Raw genomic sequence first — 23,478 nt, forward strand, 5'->3', positions numbered from 1 at the left:
ATGGGATTTCTTTTAGAGGTGATGAAAATGTTCTAAAATTAACTGTAATGATGGCTGCACAACTCAGTGAATATACAAAAAACATTAAATTGTATGCTTTAAATAGGTGAATTATGTGTTATATGACTTACATCTCCACAACACTGTTATTAAAAAAAAAAGACATATCATGTAAACACTATTACAATAAAATGGTTAATACTAGACAGAGTAGACTTCAGGAAAAAGTGAGAGACTTCATAAGGATAAAAAGGTCGTTTCATCAAAAAGTCACAACTATCCTAAATACCTGAACATAAGCACATTGCATCAAAATACATAAAGCAAAAAATGACAGAACTTAAAGTATAAATAAAAAAATCCACTACAGTTGGAGATATTAATACTCCTATCTTAGCAATTAATAGAACAAGTAGACAGAAAATCAGTTAGGGTATAGAAGACTTGAACAACAGCTACAGAAGGCCACACCCCATGCAGAGAAAACCCAGCACAGAGGAACTGAGGCCTTGGACATGGAGGTGAAGATGCCATGAGAGAAGAAGGGAGCTAAAGTGCAGTGAGAAAAGTGGCCAACTGAGGAAAAGCAGGACCCTAGGAGGCAAGAAATGGGGCAAAAAGGGCCCGCAGACTAATGAAGTCAATCAGACTGAGAAGGGTATTGAGGAGGAGAAAAGAGCTGAGGTGGCAGGTGAAATGAGCCCCTCATTGGTAAGGTCCTGGAAGTAGGCCCTATTTACTGCATGAAGAAGTCAGCGATTTCCTCTAGAGTCCTCATAAATTAAATAATAATTCATTCTAAAATAATTAAAAGAAACATAAATACACATCTTCTCTCACATTTTGTTTTGAAACTTTTGCCCCAAAGTGGTTTGGTCCTTCCAAGCTATAGAATAACGTGGCATACACAGTCTCTGCTCTGGAAGCAACCTAGTTCCTATAGTATATTATTTCCTCTAAAGAACTCTTTTAACATTTCTTGCAGAGCAAGTCTAATGGAAACAAATTCCCTCATTTTTCGTCTAAGCAAGCCTTTGTTTCTCCCACACTTTTTTTTCTTCCAATTTTATTGAGATATAATTGATATACAGCACTGTGCAAGTTTAAGGTATACAGCATAATGATTTGATTTGCATATCTCATGAAGTGATTATCACAATAAGTTTAGTTGCACCTAAAGAAACAGAAAAAAATGTTTTTAATAAATAAGTTTTCTCCTTGTGATTTACTTTCCTCCTTGTGACTTACTCCTCTTAGGATTTACTTTCATATATAACGTACAGCAGCATTAATTATATTTATCATGTTGTACATTACACGTCCCTCTGTGAAGTACACTTTGAATAACAAAGTTCCAAAATTCCATGGATTTTTATTTTTTGTAAAATTTATTATCCAAAGACACACAAATATAGAAAATATGAAAGATACCTATGTATCTACTCATATAATTTTTAAAGTAATGTTTAAAATATATTTTAAAATATACCAGAGATCATAATAATTCTGAAAGATTTTTATAAGTTATATAATCAATCTATTAAATATTGCTAAATAGCTTAAACAGGTTATGCAATTACATATACAATTATATTTATAATAATTTTAAGAGTAGTTTTTTTTCCTAGTTGGTGATATTATGTGATTGGTTAAATTCTTTTTTTTTATTTTAAATTTTTATTACATTATAGTTGATTTACAATGTTGCATTAATTTCTGCTGTACAACAAAATTTATCAGTTATATATATACATATATCCACTCTTTTCACTTACTTTTTTTTTCTCCTTTTTCTATTTTTATTTTTTTGAATTTTATTTTTCATACAGCAGGTTCTTTTTGGTTATCTATTTTATACATATTACTGTATATGTCAATCCCAATCTCCCAACTCATCCCACCACCACCCCCCCGTTAAATTCTTTTAATGTTTGTATTTTCTCAAGTGTTTTTCCCCCTTAACCATAATTATGTATTACTTTTATAATCAAGGGGGGAAGTAAAGCCTATAAATTGAAAAAATTAATCAGAGTTGTCCAACACTGGTCAACTATTGACAAGTTCAATAACACTAAAGTTTTACTAATGTTTAGCTCATGTAAAAGCAAGTTGCTGTGAATATACAATTACCTTATTAAATCTAACTACCTCACACTTTCTAAATCCTTACCAACTTTTAAAACTCCATTAAATTTTGACAAATACCCCTGGGATAGTTCATGAAAACATTCAAATAGACTATCATCACTATTAGGGAGTAATTTCTGTAATAATGTGGACAAGCAAACGCTTCTACCTTTCAGCTGAATTGAAAGCATCTCTAGAAACAGATGATGACCTTGTATTTCCAACACTGCCAGTATGAGATCGTCTTCCTTTTGCTGAAGGAGTATCTAGTGGTATCTCTCCCAAACCCTATAAGAAAGGCAGTGTAATAAAAGTCTTAAAACTTGTAAAGTGAAAGAATGTGTACAATGGAATTTTCATAGCAGTCACTGTTGATCTCTTATGGTTGAAAGCATTTTAATAATCTGCTATACTTGTGCTTTAAAGGGTTTCAGATATGTAAACTATCTTGTAATTAGTAGTAAATTAACAAAATATGTACCCAACTACTAGGAAATGATACTGGCTTGGTAAAACTGTTTAAATACAAAACTTAACATCTATGTTTTGTAACTACTCTTCTTCAAGCTTAAAATCTATACAGAAAATATGAACACATTATATAAACAATGAATTCCTATGCAACACTAGTATGAAAATAAACATTTCGAAAGAACTATTTAAAACCTCTTTTTTTTTCCTGATACCTGTACTTGAAATAACTCACAGATATAATCTGCCTCATTTTAGTAAGACAATCTTTTTGCATGGTTATTTTGATAAATTCTATATGAATTAAGCTGAAATCTTTAATATCAATAGGAAGAAAAAAATGCTCTAAAATGTTTACCACAATACATATTTGAAGTAGTATCCCTTCATAAATGAATCCTTTGCCTAAGCTTACCAGAGAGGAATAACATAAATTAACACAGAAAAATTCTACATTATTAAATTAAGCACATTTTTGCAAAAAACAATGTGTAAACAGATTACTTTTTTATAAGACACTTTTCACATTTCATTTCACTTGATATTCCCTCAGTCACGCATTTTACAGACATTTTTGAATCCCCATTACCTGTCATGATATATAAGACATGGGGCTTCCCCTCAAGGATCTCCTTATCAACACTCCACAGTGTGGTAGGAGCTCTAACGGTAGAACGTACAAGGTAAAGTAGGAATCAATTGTAATAAACATCATTATCCTCATTTTATAAAAATAAAAATTCTGGGTTAAAGAAATGATGTGCCTAAGATTATATAGTTGCTAATTCTGAGTTGTGATTCAAACCTGTCTTGTAATTCCAATAAACCACACTACATTCTACCAAATATCAAGCTTCTGTTCAATAAACATCTACTGACACTATGAATGTCTACTCAGTACTGCAGTTGTTGAAATGCTACTGTAGATATATTCTAAATGGTTAACAGAAATAATCAAAGAAGTAATTATTTCTATCCTTTACCTTCCTCAGCAAATGAACTTTGTTTTTAAAGTTGTTTATAAAATAAACTTCTTCTACATACCTTTTGCCTTAAGCTTTTAACAGATTCCTTAATATATGGCAAATCTTTAGATGGGACATACTTTTCAAGCATTTTATCAAAGTTAGGATGACACATCATGAGGAAAAGCATCTTTCGGCCATAATACCTATGGATATTTAAGAAATACATAAATAATTCTATAAATCTTAACAAGCTCAGTTTCTGTCCTTAGATACAATTTTTTTTCCAATAGAAAAAACCTATCAACATCAAGATTATCATCTCTATTTTAAATAAGTCATTGAAATGTAGTTACACTAACTGGATTAGAAAACACAGCATTCTCTTGCCACCCATCTTTAAAAAAACATGGCTTCAAATCTTTTACCTATGTGTCAGATCAGAGCCAAAAGCTCTGACTCTATTTTTCAGGCACCCGAGGGTCCATATCAAGGCTGGCATTTGGCAGAACTATGAATTAAGAGAACTGTGTCTTTGTCCTGGGCTCCTTGCTCGGTGACCTTTTGCTGCTCACTTGCTGGCCAGATGTTCTGGCCTGAGACAACCTTCCAAAGGTTTTGTATTGCCGACCCTCTCTCTTTTCCTTTTCCTGCCAAAACTTACCTGGGTTTCAATTCTTCAAAAACCTATTCTTTGCTACTTAAAATACAACCAAAGTTAGTTGGTAAATCGTGGCTGATATATTAATGAATGTCTAATGTTCTCCAAACTAGGTTTTTTATGCTATATGAATTTTAAAATAATTCTTTTAGGATAATACCTTAAGCCAAGATATCATTCTAATGGGTAAATGATATGGTGGAAGTGCATACTGGAGATATTTTTGGATGGGGTGGTCGGTATAGTACCTCATAATAAAAATACATTATTATTCTTCAAGGAGGCTTGGCCCTAAAATAATTACAGTTATACTTTTACCTACAACTTTGAATTATGACACTAGAAAAACTAGGGAAGGCAAGGCTTTTGTGGGGGAGATGAATAGGATGATCTCAGCATCATTTATATCAACCAGACTCCTTCAAATGTAGTGAAATTACAGAAAGGGAGGTTAATAACAAAGAATAAAAATTACTTTTCTTGCCCCACAACCAGAATAAGGTCAACACCCGGATAAGTAGCTCCTAATCAGTTATAGTTTCAAAGGTGACTCTAAAGTTTATCCCAGAATGTTAAGGACTGTAGGTCTATCATAGGCCTTAATGATATGGGAATGGCTAAAGCAAACAAGTAAACATGCAAAAGGGACACAAAGTGTAAGAAATACTAAAACTGGAAAGTTGTAATTATTTTGTAATTTTAAAATTTCAAATAAGAATCTAAGAAATGACAAAATGGATTAGAAAAGTTACTATGCCATTAAGGAAAGGTTAAGATGTACACAAAACAGCTATTGTAAATTTTATTTTGTTCCTAACTACTCTATTATGATCCAGCCCTCCTAAATTTTTTGAACTTTACTGTAGTATGCAGAACTTCTAAAATGGTTCCCCCAAAGATGTCCTGCTCTAATTCCTACAATTTATGAATATGATGAGAAATAACTTCCAGGATTATGTTATATGGCACAGTTGACTTTAAGATAGGGGGATTGGGCTTCCCTGGTGGCGCAGTGGTTGAGAGTCCGCCTGCCGATGCAGGGGACATGGGTTCGTGCCGCGGTCTGGGAAGATCCCACATGCCACGGAGCGGCTAGGTCCGTGAGCCATGGCCGCTGAGCCTGCGCGTCCGGAGCCTGTGCTCCGCAACGGAAGAGGCCACAACAGTGAGAGGCCCGTGTACCACACACACACAAAAAAAGATAGGGGGATTATCTGGGTGAACCTAATCTAATCACATGAACCCTTAAATGCAGAGAACTTTCTGTGGCTGGTAGAAGAAAAAGAAGTCAAAGAGATTCCAAGCGTGAGAGGGATTCAACTTGCTGTTGCTGGCTTGAAGATGGAGTGGGTTGTGTGAGAAGGAATTCAGGTGGCCTTAAGGGAGCTGAGAGAGGACCCTCGCTGACAGCCAGCAAGGAAACAGGGACCTCAGTCCTATAATCACAAGAAACTGAAATTGGTCAAAAACCTGAATGAGTTTGTAAGCAGATTCATCTATAGAGCCTCTAGATAAGAGCCCAGCACTGTTATTACCTTGATTTCAGCCTTTTGAAACCCTAAGCAGAGAACCCAGTTGAGCATGCCAGACTTCTAACCTAAGAACGGTAAGCTAAAAAAATCTGTGTTGCCTTAAATCACTATATTTGTGGTTATTTGTTATGCAGCGACAGAAAATGAATATATCTACTTTCTATGTTAGCTTTTGGCATAATGACTTCCACAAGATTAACTGTAGTTACCTAAAGTACTGAATATCTTTGTCTTAAAATGTTAAAAGTTTGATATCCTTCTTTACTTTTTAGTCTCCATGAAGTCAGGATCCTACCTTCTTCCTTTAATCTATGATCATATATAACTGCCATAATTTTTAGATTTTGTATGGGACATTATAAATATCTGGTCCAACCTTACTAACTTGATAGACGAGGAAACAGAGGCTAACAGAGGTTAAGTAACTTGCTTAGGGCAGACAGTGACTGGAGCTAGGAGTTGAACCTAGGCTTCTGACTACTTCCAAAACTTGTGTCAGCATTACAGCTATAGTACCATCCACATCTTAATTATTTTGTTATCTTTCTCTGATTGTTCTTAACCTTCATAAAACTATTCTTCAAGTACAGACAGCAATCAGAAATTCATGGAATTTTCTAAGTGAACGTATCTCATGTTATCCATTTTGCTTCCTGTATTTTTCCTTGATTTTACCAGGCTACTTGGAAAATATATCATTTTCCCCTAAAGGCATTACCTTACATTTGCCCACAATGAAGTTCTTCAGCCACTTTTCTGCCCACTCATACAGTCTTGTGCCATTTTCATGCAGATCATCCCTGTGACACAGCATCTCACTACCCAGAGGTATGTAGTGTCATCTGTAAATTTGGAGAATTCACTGTGCACTCCCTCAAGACCATTTACAAACTGGTTAAATAAGATCACCCCCAGCACTAATCCCTGGGGATCCCACTTTTCCATTTAGAAAAATGTTCATTCTTCTTTAGCCTTTGTTTAAGCCCTTAAAGTAAGACATTTAAGCCCTTAAAGTACGCCATTTAAGCCCTTAAAGTAAGAGATTCAGCAAATACTATTAGCAGCTACTCACCTGGTTTCTGGTGAGCTGTCCTGAGCAAATTTAGCAGCAGCTGGTAATATACGGTCAGCCATATCCTTTGTTCCAGATAGAATACGCTCTGGTTCCATAAATTTTACTACATCTGATAAGTGCTGGGCTGCACATCTTCTTACCGCAATGTGTAAATGGCTACAGGGAAACGTGGTCAATTAAAATAGAGTTGATGTATAAACAATTTTTCAAAGATATACCTTAAAAGTCAAATGATTACTCCTAAGCCTCAGCAATCATCCTTGCAGGTTAAAATGACAAATTATTTGCATTAGCTATCCCTCCCCAATAAGTTAAAAACAAAACTCATAATCACTGACATTTATTTAGCTCCAGATGTATGAATGTAAGTAACATTAGAATAACAATATTATCCTCTGTATGCTTAGTACCTAATATGATGTTTATCATGTAGGAATTATTTAATACATGTTTTTTGACTGAAATAACATTGAAATTTGCTTGTTTTTTTCCTATACCCCAGATTACAAGCAACTGTATTTTTAGTTTAAGGACATGTCCAGATTATTTTGAACATTACCTTTGTCCTCCATTGATAAGAGAAACAACTGCACGTGCAGGAGTTACATTAGTGATCATAGCTCTCAATGCCTTGTCAACATCTTCTCTTATAAATGTATTTGATTCTCCTGATTTATGCAACAAAACTTTTACTGTATTATCTAGTTCTTGATCCATGTTCTTTTTCAGGTAAGTGAAAAGGTCACTTAAACAAACCACAGCAGCACGAGAAACTCCAGAGCGTAAATTTTTCACCTAAAAAAAATTAACATTGTGAAGAATTAACATTGTGAAAATGACTCTACTACCCAAAGCAATCTACAGATTCAATGCAATCCCTATCAAACTATCACTGGCATTTTTCACAGAACTAGAACAAAAAATTTCACAATTTGTATGGAAACACAAAAGATCCCAAATAGCCAAAGCAATCTTGAGAACGAAAAATGGAGCTGGAGGAATCAGGCTCCCTGACTTCAGACTATACTACAAAGCTACAGTAATCAAGACAGTATGGTACTGGCACAAAAACAGAAATATAGATCAATGGAACAGGATAGAAAACCCAGAGATAAACCCACGCACATATAGTCACCTTATCTTTGATAAAGGAGGCAGGAATGTACAGTGGAGAAAGGACAGCCTCTTCAATAAGTGGTGCTGGGAAAAATGGACAGGTATATGTAAAAGTATGAGATTACAACACTCCCTAACACCATACACAAAAATAAGCTCAAAATGGATTAAAGACCTAAATGTAAGGCCAGAATCTATCAAAGTCTTAGAGGAAAACATAGGCAGAACACTCTATGACATAAATCACAGCAAGATCCTTTTTGACCCACCTCCTAGAGAAATGGAAATAAAAACAAAAATAAAAAAATGGGACCTAATGAAAGTTAAACGCTTTTGCATAGCAAAGGAAACCATAAACAAGACGAAAAGACAATCCTCAGAATGGGAGAAAATGTTTGCAAATGAAGCAACTGACAAAGGATTAATCTCCAAAATTTACAAGCAGCTCATGCAGCTCAATAACAAAAAAAACCCAACCCAATCCAAAAATGGGCAGAAGACCTAAATAGACATTTCTCCAAAGAAGATATACAGATAGCCAACAAACACATGAAAGAATGCTCAACATCATTAATCATTAGAGAAATGCAAATCAAAACTACAATGAGATATCATCTTACACCACTCAGAATGGCCATCATCAAAAAATCTAGAAACAATAAATGTTGGAGAGGGTGTGGAGAAAAGGGAACACTCTTGCACTGCTGGTGGGAATGTGAATTGGTACAGCCACTATGGAGAACAGTATGGAGGTTCCTTAAAAAACTAAAAACAGAACTACCATATGACCCAGCAATCCCACTACTGGGCATATACCCTGAGAAAACCATAATTCAAAAAGAGTCATGTACCAAAATGTTCATTGCAGCTCTATTTACAATAGCCAGGACATGGAAGCAACCTAAGTGCCCATCATCGGATGAATGGATAAAGAAGATGTGGCACATATATACAATGGAATATTACTCAGCCATAAAAAGAAACTAAATTGAGTTATTTGTAGTGAGGTGGATGGACCTAGAGTCTGTCATACAGAATGAAGTAAGTCAGAAAGAGAAAGACAAATACCATATGCTAATACATATATATGGAATCTAAGAGGAAAAAACAAAAATGTCATGAAGAACCTAGGAGTAAGACAGGAATAAAGACATAGGCCTACTAGAGAATGGACTTGAGGATATGGGGAGGGGGAAGGGTAAGCTGTGACAAAGTGAGAGAGTGGCATGGACATATGTACACTACCAAACGTAAAATAGTGGGAAGCAGCTGTATAGCACAGGGAGATCAGCTCAGTGCTTTGTGACCACCTAGAGGGGTGGGATAGGAAGGGTGGGAGAGAGGGAGACGCAAGAGGGAAGAGATATGGGAACATATGTATATGTATAACTGATTCACTTTGTTATAAAGCAGAAACTAGCACACCATTGTAAAGCAATTATACTCCAATAAAGATGTTAAAAAAAAAATTTCCAAAATGTACATTTTGCTGAAATTCTGAAAGAAAATCAGTAATAATGACTTTGAAACCAAATTTACTATCAAAGTAACGTGCTTTAAATATGTATTGTATTATTTCCTAAAAATATCAACATTTTATCAATTTTTTCAAATGTGGCACAGTAAGGCATGAGTTACTTTACATATAAGCCTACTGATTTCATTTAGTACAGCTTTTCTAAGGTCAAATAAATGTGGCATATTTATACTTTGTTATTCAAACAATCCTTAACTCAGCTGAAACATAGGATTACCTCTTGAAGTACTGCAAAATTTGTTTCATGCAACTTTGTGTTCAATATTTCAGAATGAAAAGCAGCTAAGCATCTAATAAAGTTCAGTCCCTCAATTTTCTTCTCCCTATGGGAAAAAGAAAGAAACAACAAAATCATGCATTAAATGGGGCTCAACTGGAACAGGATCTCAGATTTCTTCTTTTGTGTGTATGGAATACTGTCAACGAGAAGACCCTGGGTATTTTCCCTTATCATGTAGGAAGCTCAAATAAAAAGATATGGAAAGTTTTGTTCACTCCTATAGTTCTCTTTCATGATCCAGAACATCTTTTAAGAGCCAAAAGCACTATTGACAGTCAAACTAAGTTCATGCTTTATAAATAAAAAGGAACATTTCTCCACCAGTAAGAATGTCATATTCTTTTTAGAGAACAGAAGGGAAAGGAATGGCAAATCAAATGTGAGGGAATCAGTAAAACAAAAATGGAAGGAGATTAAGTAACTACGTATTACTTTGTTGGTGAGTATATAATCCAAGTGCAGAAAACCATCAAGAGATGTTTCTGTAACTTGTATTTCTTTTTCATTATCTTACCTAATGAGCCAGATGAAGGGTAGGTGAATACTAACAAGACGGTAGATTCAAGTGAGATTGGGATATAACATTTTAAACTTGATGGTTTCCATCTTATATGTTTGAAAAATGCAAGCTGAGTTTCCTTAGTTGGTAATATTGATGGTGGTTATTTTTCTAAGCATTTAAATCCCCTGAATAAGTTACGGAAAATAGGGAGAAAAGACCTAAGATTCCAAGGTGGCAAGAGTAAACCTATTTAATAGCTGTCTGGTTCAAGATTTTCATTTTTTGATTAAGCATAAAACTGTTACAGTTACTGTTCAGATGCACAAACAACCAGATTCTGTACACAAAGTAAATAACAGAAAGTGGAGTCAAGAGAGAGGAAAGTAGAAAAAGAAATTAAGAAATAGTGGCTGAAATTTTTTCATCAAATCTATAAATTCTCAGATCCAAGAACAAATCCTAAACAGGATAACCATAAAATAAACACAAAATGGAACACCATTATCAAATTACTAAAAAGAGTGTTGAAGGGAATATTCTTAAAAGCAGCCATAGAAAAAAGGGCAAATTACACACAGGAGTAACAAAGATAACAATGATAAAAGACTTTAGCTCAGAAATATGCAAGCCACTGAACAAAATTTAAGTGTTAAAAAGAAACGGACAAAAAATCAACTTAATTTAAGGAGGAATATACAAATCTTAAACTATAGTTGGAGATTGCAAAAGCCCAGTAACTGATGAAACAAATAAACAGGAAGTCAGTAAGGATACAGAAAACTTAACACTGTCAACCACTACCAACCAACCTAATCTTCTTAACCTTTATAGAACACTACAAACAACTTCAGAATGCAGATTCTTTTCAAGTTCATGTGAAACATGCATCTGCATGGTTTTGACATCAGGGTATACTGGTTTCAAAGAATGAGATGCGAAGTATACCAGCCTCTTCAATGTTCTAAAAGTTTGTATAGAATTTCTTTCCTAAATGTTTGGTATAATTCACTAGTGAAACCATCCAAGCATGGAGTTTTCTTTGTGGGAAAGAAACTCAAATTCAATTTCCTCAATAGGTATTGGGTTATATAGATTATCTACTTTTTGAGTGAGTTTTGGTAGATTCTGTCTTTCAAGGAATCTGTGTATTTCACTAAGTTGTCGAATTTATGGGCATAAAGCTGTTTATCATATTCCTTTATTATTTAATAGCTGTATGATCAGTAGTGATGTTCCTTCTCTCATTCCTGATATATTCATCTGTTTCTTCTCTTTTTTCTTCATCAGTCTGACTAGAGGTTTATCAATTTTATTTATTTTCTCCAAGAGCCCGCTTTTGCTTTCATTTATATCCTCTATTGTTTGTTTTCTATTTCATTGATTTCCATCATGTTATTATTTTCTTTTTTTTTTTTGCTTATTTTGGGCTTCATTTGCTCTTCTGTTTCAGTTTAAGATGAAAGCTGAGGTCACTGATATAATGTTTCATTCTTAATTTTATTAAGTTCAAAATATTTTCTAATTTCCCTTATGATTTCTTCTTACAGCCATGGGTGATTTATAAGTATGTTACTTAGTTTCCAAATATTTAGAGATTTTACAGGTATGTGTTCCTAACTTCTAATTTAATTCCACTGTGGTCAGAGAACAAAATTTGTATAATCTGAAACCTTTTAAATTACTTGTTTTATGTTCCAGAATATGGTTTTTCTTGGTAAATGTTCCTTGCAGACTTGAAAAGAATGTGAATTCTGTTGTTTTAGGTGGAGTGTTCTATAAATATCAGTCAGGTCAAGTTGAAAGTCTTCTATATCCTTACTAATTTTCTTTCTACTAGTTTTATCAATTAATGAGAGGATTGTTTGAGTTCCAACTATAACTGTGGAGTTGTTTATTTCTTTGCAGTTCTACCAGTTTTTGCTTAATGTATTTTGAAGCTCCATTATATGGTAATATAATTTATATAATATTATATTATATAATAAAATATGGTTCAGGATTGCCATGTCTTCTTGATGAATTAACTCCCTTATCAATATAAAATGGCCCTCTTTATTCGTGATGTGATAGAATTCTAAGATGGCACCTTGATTCCTGTCCCAGGTGTACATGCCATGAATAATACTCTCTCCTTGAGGGTGAATATGATGGGATATCACTTCTCTCAATCATGTTACATTATATAACAAAAGGGATTTTGCAAGTTGTCCTACAGCTCACCGATCCTCTGTTCATGTCTTTCTTCTAGTTTCTTTAACACATGGATTAGAATTATAACTATAGTTATAATGTCTTTGTCTACTAATTCTATCATCTATATCATTTTTGGATTAGTTTCAATTGCTTTCTTTTTTTCCTTTTCATTATGGGTTGTATTTTCCTGCTTCTTTGCATGCCTGGTAATTTTTTATTGGATGCCAGGCATTGTGAATTTTTACCTTAGATATTTTTGTATTCCTATAAATATTTTTGGGCTTCATTATGAGATATAGTTAAGTTACTTGGAAAGTCTGATCCTTTCAGGCCTTGCTTTTATGCTCTGTTTGGAGAAACAAAACTAGTCTTTAGCCTAGGGCTTATTCATTCCATAGATGAAGCAAAACTCTTCTGAGTATTTTACCCAATGCCATGTGAATTATAAGGTTTTCCACGCTGCCGGTGGGGAGAGAAAGTATTCTTGCCCTTGTATACATCCCAGGGAACATTTTTTGTAACTTCTATGAGTGGTCCTTGTTCTGGTTTCACAAGCATGCCTTGACCAAATACTCAGCTAAACATTTGAGAATAATCTTCTGAAGGTTCTTAGAGTTCTTTAAGGAACTGTATCCTCCTCTGGCATTCTGCCCTGTAAGCTCTAGCTATCTTGGCCTCCCCAAACTCCCAGCTCTATCTCTATCTCTGCTGGTATCTACATGGTTTTCCCCTCCCTAAGCTGTGTAGGAAGTTAGCAAGGGCTCACCTTTGTTTCTCAGGGATCACTGTCTTTCACTGCCTGGTTAGCAATACTCTGAAAACCATTGTTTCATATATTTTGTATTATTTCTTTAGTTCTTTCTGATGTGAAGGCAAATCTAATGCCTGTTAATCTATCTTGGCAGGAAGTGGAATTTCAAGAGTTCTGTTTTGGCCATGTTAAATTTAAGATGTCTATTGGCATCCAAGTGGAAGTCAAGGAGGCAGTTCAATTACAAGTCCAGAGCTCAAGAAGATACCAGGGATTCAGATAAGCATTTATGAGAAATCAGAGTACGGATAGAATTTAAAGCTATTGAATTGAATGAGATCATTTAAGAAAGGGGTTGGCAAACTATGGCTCACAGACCAAATCGAGCCCCATCAGAGTTTACTTCTATAAGTAAAATTTTTATAAGTAAAGTTCACTGAAAGACAACCGTGCCCATTCATTTTCATACTGTCTAAGGCTGATTTTGCACTATAACGGCAAAGTTGAGTAGCTGCAACAGAGACAAGTGGCCTGAAAAGCCTAAAATATTTTACTATCTGGCTCTTTATAGGGAAAGATTGCCAGCCTGGATCTATGGGATTAATGTAGATAGAGAACGCCAGTGGATTAAATTCTGGAGCACTCCTCAATTTTGAAATCAAACATTAAGTACTGAAGCAGGAAAAGAACCAAGAGTCTCAAATTTTTCCAGGGTGAAAAGAAAAAAAGTATATGAAGAAGGGAGTGTCAACTGTGTCAAATGATGCTGAGAGGCTAAGTATGATGAGGACTAATAAGTGACCAGTGTTTAGCAAATGGCCACTTCTGCAGTTTTAGTGAAGTGGCAGTCACAGTGGGGAGGGCTGAAAGCCAATCAAAGAAGGTTGAGAAGAGAACATGAGGTGAAAAAGCAGACACAATGAATTAGCCTTTTTGAGGACTTTTGCTAAAAAGGGGGGAGAAAAGAAATGTGAAAATGTGAAGAAGATGTGCAGTTTCGGAAGGAGTTTTAAAAACAGGAAATATTATAGCACATTTTTATGTTGATGAATATGAATCTAGAAAAGAAGCAAAACTGATGATGAGGTATAGGAGGTGGATGCAGAGAGAGACTGAAGATTGACTAGGGGAGGAAATGGGACAAGGGGAGCCAAGAGATGTTCCAGCTGAAGCAAGTGGAATGCCACTGTCTTTTTTTTCCCCTTGAGTTATTGGCTGGGTTGGCTGGGTGGCTGTTGTAGCTGTGGTAGGAACAGATAAGGATTTTCAGGATTTTTATAGGATATATTTCACAGAGAAACACTTGGAGAAATGATGAGATTTATACTTAATACCAAAAGGTTTGCATAATCCATAATAAAGCTAACTATGTCCTTATGGTATGTAAGTTATAATATAACAGGTAATACAGTGCTATTAGGACCAGAGTTCAGCTACATTAATAAGTTGGAAAAAACTCAGACTGCCTAAAAAGTAAAATAATCATTCCTAAGACTATTTTAATAGGAAATGTTTCAAGGTTTCTAAAAATAAACTTTCAGAAAACTTTTGGAACTCAGCTTAGTTTTAAGTTAAGGATGGTGAACTCACCAATCCTCATCAGCTAAAAGCCTCAGAGCTTCTGTCAGTGCTACTTCTGGTTTGGAAAATGGCCGTAGTTCTGATGAATCCATTATTTCTGGACTATGAGTGACAGAAGGCATCCTTTCTTTATACTGTGGAATGGCTCCAGGAGATGCTTCATCTAAAACAAAGAAACATACTAAATAAAGCATCGAATAACTCTGATACAAAGGGGTACAAATAATATTCTGACCATAGACTCTATGAATATTTCTTATAGAAACTAGTAACTATTAGTTTAGTCTCTAACAAAATTGTAATACCTGGATACCAAAGCTATTTAAAACTATACTTTTTATATACAAAATTATTAAATTACATTTACTGTAAGTATATAAGTGGTTTTGCAGTCATGAGTCATATAACAAAGTCTAGCTTTAAGAGCTAAAAGTCAGTAAGAAGCATATGATCCCATTTTGTAAAAACATGTGGATATATACCTGTTTCACTGTACAACCGATAACAGAAATGAAGCTTTGTGACAACTGTATATAAATTACCAATTTTTGCTATTGTTATTGAATTAATGGTATACTAAAAATCCTAAGACCATGTGTAGTAATGTGGTCGATGTTTCTTCCATAATCAAACATTTACTTTCCATTTTCTAGATGTAAGGCATTGGCCTAGATATTGGGGAAGCAAATCATCTGAGTGCTCAGGGTAATACCTTGAGGGCACTGCATAATGTAAGACACATGCAGTGAAGGTGTTAGAACGGAATAGACCAAAAAGATAAAATAGAATGTGTAATGGTTTTTGTAAATGGATAAAGGTTAGTTATTTTTTCATGTTAAGAGATAACTTTAAAAAGGTAATATTAAGCACTAGAAAATGACTATAATAAAAAGTATTTATCAACCATGCTGTTCTTAAGAAAATGTTAGATGAAACACATGAGATACACAAATATAAGAAATTACACTTGATGCTGTATATTAATTACATATTCAGATGCAATTAAAATCCAAAGGCAAGATATTAATGATATTAGTTAACACTTATTAAATACTTTGTGTTAGATGTTGTGATAAAGACTTTACAAACTTTACTACATTTAATTCTCTCAACAAAGGTGATGGATATTCTCATTATCTCTAATTTGCAACCGAGAGAAAATAACTGAGTTTTACAGAGGCTAAGAAATGTATTCAAGGTCTCAATGCTAATGAGTGGCAAAGGCAGGATTTTCATCTAGGTCTACTATCACCCTAGATTTTATACAAAGAGGTCTAAGACAGAATCCCTGCTTTCCAAACTTTATCACATACCCGATGAGAAGAGACATGCAAAAAGATGAATATGGTATTCTGGATTACTGTAGTGATAAACTTGTACCAGTTTTTGTTAGAGTAAATCACATACGAAGAAAATTATATGACAATTAATGAATATGATAAATAGACATCATTAATTTTTTTTGATGATTCAGATGCACCCTCATTAGGTTTCATATGTAAGACTGACATGTATTAAAAAAAAAAAACCCAAAACTCAACTTTGGAATTTTACAATCCAGAAAGAATAGCAAATAACAAAATAGCACTACTAACTGTCATTTATTGACATCTTGCCTGCATTGTGCTAAGTGCTTCACTTACATTATCCCATTTGATTCATTCAACAACCCTATGTGATGGTTACTATTATTCCTACATTACAGGTGAAGAAACTGTTCCTAAAGTTTTAAGGATTCCCTCTCTATATCTACTCCACCTCCATTCTCATGAGAGAATAATTCATTAGGAAGAGATGCAGATAAACACCAAGTTATCAACCTTGGGGTTATACCACTATTTCTACTGTTTTTACCTGAAAAAAGTGAAAAAAAACAAAACAAATACTACTCTGGAAAAGGAGGTGTACAGAGTATCAATCTAAAGCAGTGCTGCCCAAACTAAGGGTTTTTTGTTTAAACATCCCCTCCTGAAGCCTGCTACTTTTATAAAATACAATAAAAATGTTGTGGCAAGTCTCTAAAAGGTTACTCTCACTGTTTGTAGTTATCTTGTAAGCATATTCTTCTGTTCAAAATATAAGCATGATTTCAAGGAAGCACTCTCCTTATACTGCTTAGAAATAAAATCTGCAAAGCCTATATTATAGGCGAGAAAAATCACAAAATTAGTTGATGTCTCTAGCAAGAATGAATATGAAACAATTTATGATTTGCTACTCTTTGTATGATTTGCTACTATTTGTACTTCTATTCCTACTGTTAACTACTGACTTAAGTAAGAAGTTTTGTGGGTTTTTCTCCCCCTAGATTCTATGACAGTAATAATTAGTGAAACTATTTAAGAATGCTGAAAATAGGCTTAAATGTCACAAATGCCTAGATTTAACTGGTACTCAGGGCCGTGTTTAACCAGTAATTTTACAGGCTAACACCTCTCATCAGGCATACTCTCAATAATTACTAACTTTGAGGATACAGAATTTTTAAAACATTTTCTACACTTCCTGCATTATTAAAAGAAATACAAGCTAGGAAGAATTGCAAACATTTATCTAGTTCAATTCTCTTTTATATTTATCTTTGGGAGAGGTTAAGTATGTTGTCTAAGATCACATTTATAAATTTACGTTTTCTATACTTCTTGGGTTTTTTGTTCACACCTAGACTTCAGACCCAACATCAATTTAAGAATGTTTGTTATAGTTTATACAGTTTATTCCTTAGAAAAAAAATAACAAAAATAATAAGCAGTAATTTTTAATGTTTATTATAGTTCACACAATTTTTCATTTCAATTTCTGATTTTCCTAGCTGTTGCTATACCTAAGACCTAGTCAATATTTTTTAAAATAGCACAGGAAACATGGAGCTTAATCTTGACCAGGTATAGAACCTATTAAGTACTCAACGACTAGCTGAATAAATGATAAATGCAATGATTTTTTTAATCATGATCTAATAAACCAGCTTCACAATCTCAGTTACCTTAGCTATAAAATGGAATACTACCCTCAGTGAAACAAGAACATTTGCAGGGAACAAAGACGAGATCTTTGAGATAATCTGGGCCTTTCAGATAGTTTAGATATTTTACATGGCCAGAAAATAGAGGCCTGTTTTCAGGTCACAAAGCTAATTAAAAGGCAGAACTAATATTAAAGAAGCCAGGTCTGTCTACTGACTCCTACTGGTTTAGTGTTCTTTCCATCACAAAATGCATTGAACCACATGTGGTCTCTTCAACTTAAATAAGCATTTGTGACATTACTCCCTATATTTAAACATATCTTACCTGAATCTGAAAACACTAAAGATGGTGACCTTTTTAAACTGGCCTCTTTTTTTCAATGGAGGGCTGAAGGCAATGTTTTCTAAAGGAGAACTTTCATTTTTTTCATATTCCCACCTCATCCCCCAAAATATTTAAGTCTAGAAGGGAGAAAAACAATCAATTAGCTTCCTTTTTATAAGAAACAATACTTATTACAATAGTTAGAAGTAACTGGGTCTTTCAGATTTCAGTGTTGTAGTTCAACATATTCCACTATTAGCGATATATCAACCTCAGTTAAACTATAGTACATTAGTTTTAGAATATTACGAGTTAAATAAAACCACAGCAAATGTTAAATTCCACTTACTTTCAGATGCCATTTTCTCAGTTCCTGTATGTTTCATTCGTTCCCAAGGATTCTTCTCACAATCTTTAATGTCAAAAAGTTCTTTTTCCTCTTTTCTCTTTTGTTTCATCTTGTCATAAGTAGATTTTGAAATAGAAACTTTAATCTGCAGGAAAAAGTTGAAATATCTGAAATCATTCAGGGAGTCTGACATTTAAAATAACTATCTTCATCTTAGATAACTGTAAGTTATACAAAATAAACTATACATTTCTTAGTCCTTATTTCAGTAATTCTAAAACTGAATAGAATTACCTAGTGCTAATCTCCAAATAAATTTGTGCCTGAAGATACTAGTTTGTTACTCCCTGAGGATATCCTAGGAAATTGTTGAATATATACATACATATACATATATGTATATAAAGTACATGTAGACCATAAAGTACACTAGATACTTTATGCCAGAATGACAGCATATTTGGTGGGAAAGGAGAATAACCTATCATTTAAATGATTAAAGTTCAGGAATTTCAATTACACTGAGATTTAAAAAAATTTAATCAAAACACTTTCACTACCCCAAATCTGATATACACAAAACAATGATGCATCATTAAATTTATCCTAATAATTAGTAAATAACCTTACATCTTTTTCATTTTCAACATCAACACATGATGGAATACTCTGTTGGACTGCTCTTCCATAAATCCCTGATGGTGGTTCAGTACTTTTAAGTGAAAACGTATCCCCATTTTCCACAGAAGATATCACTGATTGGCTGCAGGTTGCTGGTGCTGGGACTGGACTTCCAAATACCCCTGAAAGCAACCAACCATCAAACTGTCATTAAGTATTTATGTGATGTTACGCTGGACAGCAAAGTTTTAAGACAAGGCTCTTGTCTTCAAGAAGTATACGATATAGTTAATAAGAAAAACATGTTAAATAATCACAAAATATAAAAACACTCTAACAGGATGATAATATGAGGTACCACAAGATATTTCATGATAATATCAAATGAGAACACCGTATTGTAAGTTCTGAGTTCACAAGAAAGAACGGTTGGCTGAGCTGGGGGTTTAAGATGGTTTCAAAGAGCAAGGATTTGAGCTGGGATTAGAAGACACAAAGAATTTGGATAGACAAGTGAGGAAGGAGGAGAGGACGTCCTATGAGATGGGATGCTCATAAGCAGAGCTGAACAAGTAGAAAGCATGTATGTGGAGTGAATAAGTTTGGCTGGGCACAAGGCAAATAGAGGAAAAACAGAAAATAAGTTTACAAGGGTAGGTTGGAGCCAATCTGAGGAGGGACTTATTTTTTATTATATATTTCTTTTTAAATTTTATTTATTTATTTTTGTCTGCGTTGGGTCTTTGTTGCTGCGTGTGGTCTTTCTCTAGTTGCGGCGAGCGGGGGCTACTCTTTTTTTTTTTTTTTAAAGAAGATGTTGGGGGTAGGAGTTTATTAATTTATTTTATTTATTTTTGCTGTGTTGCGTCTTCGTTTCTGTGCGAGGGCTTTCTCTAGTTGTGGCAAGCGGGGGCCACTCTTCATCGTGGTGTGCGGGCCTCTCACTATCGCGGCCTCTCTTGTTGCAGAGCACAGGCTCCAGACACACAGGCTCAGTAGTTGTGACTCATGGGCCTAGATGCTCCGTGGCATGTGAGATCCTCCCAGACCAGGGCTTGAACCCGTGTCCCCTGCATTAGCAGGCAGATTCTCAACCACTGCACCACCAGGGAAGCCCAAGCGGGGCCTACTCTTCGTTGCAGTGTGTGAGCTTCTCATTGCAGTGGCTTCTTTTGCTGCAAAGCACAGGCTCTAGGCACGCGGACTTCAGTAGTTGTGGCACATGGGCTCAGTAGTTGTGGCTCGTGGGCTCTAGAGCGCAAGCTCAGTAGTTGTGGCGCATGGGCTTAGTTGCTCTGCAGCATGTGGGATCTTCCCGGACCAGGGCTTGAACCCATGTCCCCTGCGTTGGCAGGTGGATTCTTAACGTGATTTTAACCACTGTGTCACCAGGGAAGCCCTGAGGAGGGTCTTAAATTAACTTAATAAGACTCTATCAAGCAAAGACGTTAGGAAAGCTTTCTGAGCATTTCATTCTATTTACCAAAAATAAGATGTACACCCTCAATGTCTATCATCATATTCTAGTTTCTCAACTAGAATTGAAATTAAAATTAAACTAAAATTAAATTGAAATTTAAATTAAATTTTAACTTAAATTAATTTTAATTTAATTAAAAAATAAAATTTAATTAAAAAATTAAAAAGGAATCTAGCTGGGTTGTGTTAATGAACTTGATGGGGAAATCCTTTCACAATGTATATGGATATCAAATCATCACACTGTACACTTTAAATATCTTACAATTTTATTTGTCAATTATACCTCAATAAAGTTGGGGGAAAAAAACGCTAGTTTTAAAGGATATTTGCAAATATGTTGTTCAAAGGTTTCCTAACTCCCCTAAAATATATAAGAGATATTAATTAAGATTTGTCTAGTCTTTGCATGGGAGACAATACAATTATATTAATTTATATTGATGACAAAGTCGATCAATAAGGACTACTATTTGAATTTAAACTGTGGTAAAATGGTCTAAGCGATCCTAAAAGTGTCTTAGAAGTACCTAAACTCCACCTGTCACATAATACATCTCTGAAAATTACTGACATGAATTTACTGTTGTTTCATTAGAGGATAGAAATGTCACGTTATGTATTCACTTTTAATTCTTTCAATTTAACGATTTTTTAAAAAGAAAGTTCTATTCAACACCTGAATCACACTCTTCTCTATTCTTTATTGATATGCTTTGCTTATACGTGAAGAACATATTCAATTAAAAGCTAAAAAACTTTGAAATACCTTTTCCAACAACTACTACTGAGTCTTCTGATAAGGTATTTGTAGACATGAAGTCAAAACTGGAAATTTGGTGGAAATTTGATGATGACCCTGTAAATCCTAAAGAAACAAAAAAACCCACATTAAAAAATACATATTTATATAGTATTTCAGGATATCATAACATGATCTTTTAAAACTGAAAACTAACTTCATACAAAGAATTTACAATTTATATATTTACGCATATTCATTAACTCAATAAATAAATAAATATTTATTTATTTATTGTTTTTGCGGTACGCAGGCCTCTCACTGTTGTGAACTCTCCCGTTGCGGAGCACAGGCTCCAGACACGCAGGCTCAGCGGCCATGGCTCACGGGCCCAGCCACTCCGCGGCATGTGGGATCTTCCCGGACCGGGGCACGAACCTGTGTCCCCTGCATCGGCAGGCAGACTCTCAACCACTGCGCCACCAGGGAAGCCCAACTCAATAAATATTTATAATTAGAATATCTGGTTTGTCCATTGTATATTCTTGCCTCCTTTGTCATAGATTAATTGACTGTAGGTGCATGGGTTTATTTCTGAGCTCTCTATTCTGTTCCATTGATCTATATGTCTGTTTTTGTGCAAATACCACGCTGTTTTGTTTACTGTAGTGCTGCAGTATTGTTTGAAGTCTCAAAGGGATATGCCTCCATCTTCATTCTTTTTTCCTCAGGACTGCTTTGGCAATTCTGGGTGTTTTGTGATTCCATATAAATTTTAGTATTATTGTTCTAGTTCTGTGAAAAATGCCATGCGTATTTTGATAGGGATCACATTATATCTGTATAGTTTGCTTTGGGTAGTATTAACTTTTAAACATTAACTCTTCCAATCCAAGAGCATGGGATAGCTTTCCATTTCTTAAAATCATCATCAATTTCCTTTATCAATGTTTTGGAGTCTTCAGCATATAGGTTTTTCACTCATTTCATTTCATTTCTTCATTTTGCCACACCATGAGGCATGTGGGATCTTAGTTCCCCCCCCCCCCCCAGTGATCGAACTCATGCCCCCTGCATTGGGAGTGCGGAGTCTTAACCACTGAACCACCAGGGAAGTCCAGTATTTTTTTTTTTTGACGTGATTTTAAATGGGATTTTTTTTAACATCTTTCTGATATTTCATTGTTACTGTAAAAAAATGTAACAGATTTCTGTATATTAATCTTGTATCCTGCTACCTTGCTGAATTCATCTATTAGTTCTAATAATTTTTGTGTGGAGTCTTTAGGGGTCCCTATATAGAGTATCATGTCATCTGCCAATAGGGACAGTTTTACCACCTCCCTTCTGATTTGGATACCTTTTGTTTCTTTTTCTTGTCTGAATGCTTCCAATACTATGCTCAATAGAAGTGGTGAGAGCAGGTATCCTTGTCTTGTTCCTGAATTTAGTGGGAAGGCTTTTAGCTTTTCACCATTGAGTATTATGTTGGCTGTGGGTTTGCTGTAAATGGCTTTTGAGATATGTTCCCTCTATACCCACTTGGGTGAGAGTTTTTACCATGGATGGATGCTGAATTTTATCAAATACTTTTTCTGCATCTATTGCGATGATCATATGGCTTCCTGTTGATGTAGTACTGATATATCACATTGATTGATTTATTATGATGAACCATCCTTGTGACCCTAAAATGAATCCAACTTGATTGTGATGTATGATCCTTTTTACGTATTGTTGGATTCAGTTTGCTAATATTTTGGAAAGTTTTCTTTTCTGATTGATTGATTGATTTGGCTGCATTGGGTCTTAGTTGTGGCACACAGGATCTTTGCTGCAGCACATGGGATCTTTCATTGCAGCACGCAGGCTCTAGAGTGTGCAGGCTCAGTAGCTGCGGCACAAAGGTTCTCTAGTTGTGGCGCATGGGCTCCAGAGTGCGCGGGCTCAGTAGTTGCAGCAAGCAGGCTCTCTAGTTGTGGCTCATGGGCTCTAGAGCGTGTGGGCTCAGTAGCTGTGGCGCATGGGCTTAGCTGCCCCATGGCATGTGGGATCTTAGTTCCCCGACCAGGGATCGAACCCACGTCCCCTGCATTAGAAGGTGGATTCTTAACCACTGGACCAAATCAAAAAATATTTGCTAATATTTTGTTGCGGATTTGTACATCTATGTTTATGAAACATATTGATCTGTAATTTTCTT

At 34.8% G+C, this 23,478-nt stretch overlaps 1 protein-coding gene across 7 annotated transcripts in view; it reads right to left on the bottom strand.

The window, feature by feature from the left end:
* TOGARAM1 (TOG array regulator of axonemal microtubules 1) overlaps positions 1-23,478 on the bottom strand; it is an 80,153-nt gene that overhangs the window by 11,105 nt on the left and 45,570 nt on the right. For 5 of the 7 annotated variants that reach the window (XM_073800521.1, XM_033851178.2, XM_073800522.1 and 2 more), the window contains 9 exons: positions 21,303-21,401; positions 19,064-19,236; positions 18,434-18,578; positions 14,801-14,954; positions 9,702-9,807; positions 7,391-7,626; positions 6,829-6,987; positions 3,643-3,769; positions 2,297-2,415 (listed from right to left, as the gene is read on the bottom strand). In XM_073800521.1, the coding sequence (XP_073656622.1) occupies positions 2,297-2,415; positions 3,643-3,769; positions 6,829-6,987; positions 7,391-7,626; positions 9,702-9,807; positions 14,801-14,954; positions 18,434-18,578; positions 19,064-19,236; positions 21,303-21,401 (1,318 nt within the window). Of the gene's footprint in view, positions 1-2,296; positions 2,416-3,641; positions 3,770-6,474; positions 6,599-6,828; positions 6,988-7,390; positions 7,627-9,701; positions 9,808-14,800; positions 14,955-18,433; positions 18,579-19,063; positions 19,237-21,302; positions 21,402-23,478 lie in introns of those variants that run through there. The other 2 variants (XR_012329996.1, XM_073800523.1) reach the window with 2 other exon arrangements.

The sequence above is a fragment of the Tursiops truncatus genome, chromosome 2 (genome assembly GCF_011762595.2).
Source record: "Tursiops truncatus isolate mTurTru1 chromosome 2, mTurTru1.mat.Y, whole genome shotgun sequence".
NCBI lineage: Eukaryota > Metazoa > Chordata > Mammalia > Artiodactyla > Delphinidae > Tursiops > Tursiops truncatus.